Source organism: Lactuca sativa, chromosome 5 (assembly GCF_002870075.4).
Source record: "Lactuca sativa cultivar Salinas chromosome 5, Lsat_Salinas_v11, whole genome shotgun sequence".
Classification (NCBI taxonomy): domain Eukaryota; kingdom Viridiplantae; phylum Streptophyta; class Magnoliopsida; order Asterales; family Asteraceae; genus Lactuca; species Lactuca sativa.
This window is the reverse complement of record NC_056627.2, coordinates 352,818,213-352,819,746: the sequence shown is the minus strand read 5'-3', so window position 1 is coordinate 352,819,746 and position 1,534 is coordinate 352,818,213. Positions and strand designations below refer to the sequence as shown.

Genomic DNA, 1,534 nt, shown 5'->3' with positions numbered 1-1,534 from the left:
AAACAATGTACCTTTTTTTAAAATATTAGCAAGATACATTTATTTATTTTGCTATGATGTAAAGTAGATGGCTATTATCAGTAAAAACAAAGTAAGCACATTGCTATTAATGGTAAAAAAATAAAACTACAATTACCATATTGGTACCAAGAGGATTCATTCATTCTCACAAACAACAATCAATCATCATTCACTAGAACAAAAAATAACTCTTTGACAAAATTCATTTCAATAGCCTTAAAAAAAGGTATATCAAAAACAAAAATGCATAAATGAGAAACAAAACACATGAAAGCTTACTCATCTTCCTGACTACGCAACCTGGCTAACTTGTTGGTGACAACAACATCAAGCTGTGCTGCACGCTCTACAATTTCCTTCCTTTTTCGGGTTGATACATTGTGTGCAATCTCAGCACAATAAGTTCTGAAAAATCATCATATTATTAATCATGTAACAATGTTTTTATTTCATACTATAATGTAAACTTAAAAGTGAAGAACTGTACAACTTATGTTTACCTGTTGTGCATCATAAGAACTTCAAGCTCCTTGGCGTTGTGAACAACAAATTTCTTGAAACCATTTGGCAAGTAATGACGGGTTTTCTTGTCTGATCCGTATCCAATATTTGGCATAAGAGTAACACCTTTGAACTTTCTCCTCACACGTGAATCAATACCCTTTGGTCTACGCCAGTTTTCCTGTTAGAATTACAAACACGATTTGAGCAAATAAACAGGTTGATTCAATGATATAATGAGAAGATTATAGAGATAGATTGTGTACCTTGACACAGATTTTCCAATCACTGTGTGGCCTCTTGAACTTCTTGACCCTCTTCTTGACGATCTTCTTATCAAGCTTTGGAACCGCCATTGCTTACTATAAACAGGTGATGAAGAAACCAGGTCAATTTTTTCTTGTAGCGTTAAAGAAGCATTAATCAGCTTCTAATTCAGATGACAGAAGTAATAATACGAGAGTACAAAGATACTAATCAAATCAACAACCGTATTAAGATCTAAAAGAAAATGATGTCGTGTACTTCAACAAATTATCAAGCTCGAATTGCTATAGAATTAATCAATACGAACCAAATATACATACATAAACATATATCATTACAGTAACATAACTACAAAATCGATTAGAAGACTAAAACATCGATAACTGATACAAAACAAACTGAGTACACCGGTTTAAAACAATTAAAACTTGTTGAAATTGCACCGACGAGTATTAGATTCAATTAATCAACAGAGAACAAGTAACGAACGAATATATTTTTCAGAAATCCTTCCAATGTGTTAGTAGATCTACAAACAGCAAGTAGAGATACAGTATTTCGTTTACAATTAGATGCGATAGGCAATGAAAGATTGAAACCTGTTAATCGGGACTACACGGCGCAAAAGTTCCCCACTGAAAACAAAGAGCCGTGAAAAGAACCCTAACACTAGGGTTTAGATATACGCCCGGAGATGTACCTGTGCCCTTTAGGCTGTGGAATGTATAAGCGGGCCGATACTCCA

The 1,534-nt window shown here is 33.9% G+C and overlaps 1 protein-coding gene across 1 annotated transcript; it reads right to left on the bottom strand.

The window, feature by feature from the left end:
• Positions 1 to 140: 140 nt before the first annotated feature.
• Positions 141 to 1,534, bottom strand: LOC111900649 (60S ribosomal protein L32-1). Its single transcript, XM_023896530.2, has 4 exons — positions 1,389 to 1,534; positions 789 to 884; positions 522 to 703; positions 141 to 426 (listed from the first exon to the last, which is right to left on the bottom strand). Exons 2-4 carry the CDS (start codon positions 876 to 878, stop codon positions 297 to 299), a joined length of 402 nt encoding a protein of 133 aa, XP_023752298.1. The 5' UTR covers positions 879 to 884; positions 1,389 to 1,534; the 3' UTR covers positions 141 to 296.

What these genes read in the sequence shown, in the direction of transcription:
- LOC111900649 (XM_023896530.2), bottom strand. Translation starts at nt 878, where the DNA reads ATGGCGGTTCCAAAGCTTGATAAGAAGATCGTCAAGAAGAGGGTCAAG. An exon ending in ATTGGAAAATCTGTGTCAAG is followed by an intron (nt 704 to 788) that starts GTACACAATCTA and finishes TAATTCTAACAG; the next exon opens with GAAAACTGGCGTAGACCAAA. An exon ending in GTTCTTATGATGCACAACAG is followed by an intron (nt 427 to 521) that starts GTAAACATAAGT and finishes ATGATTTTTCAG; the next exon opens with AACTTATTGTGCTGAGATTG.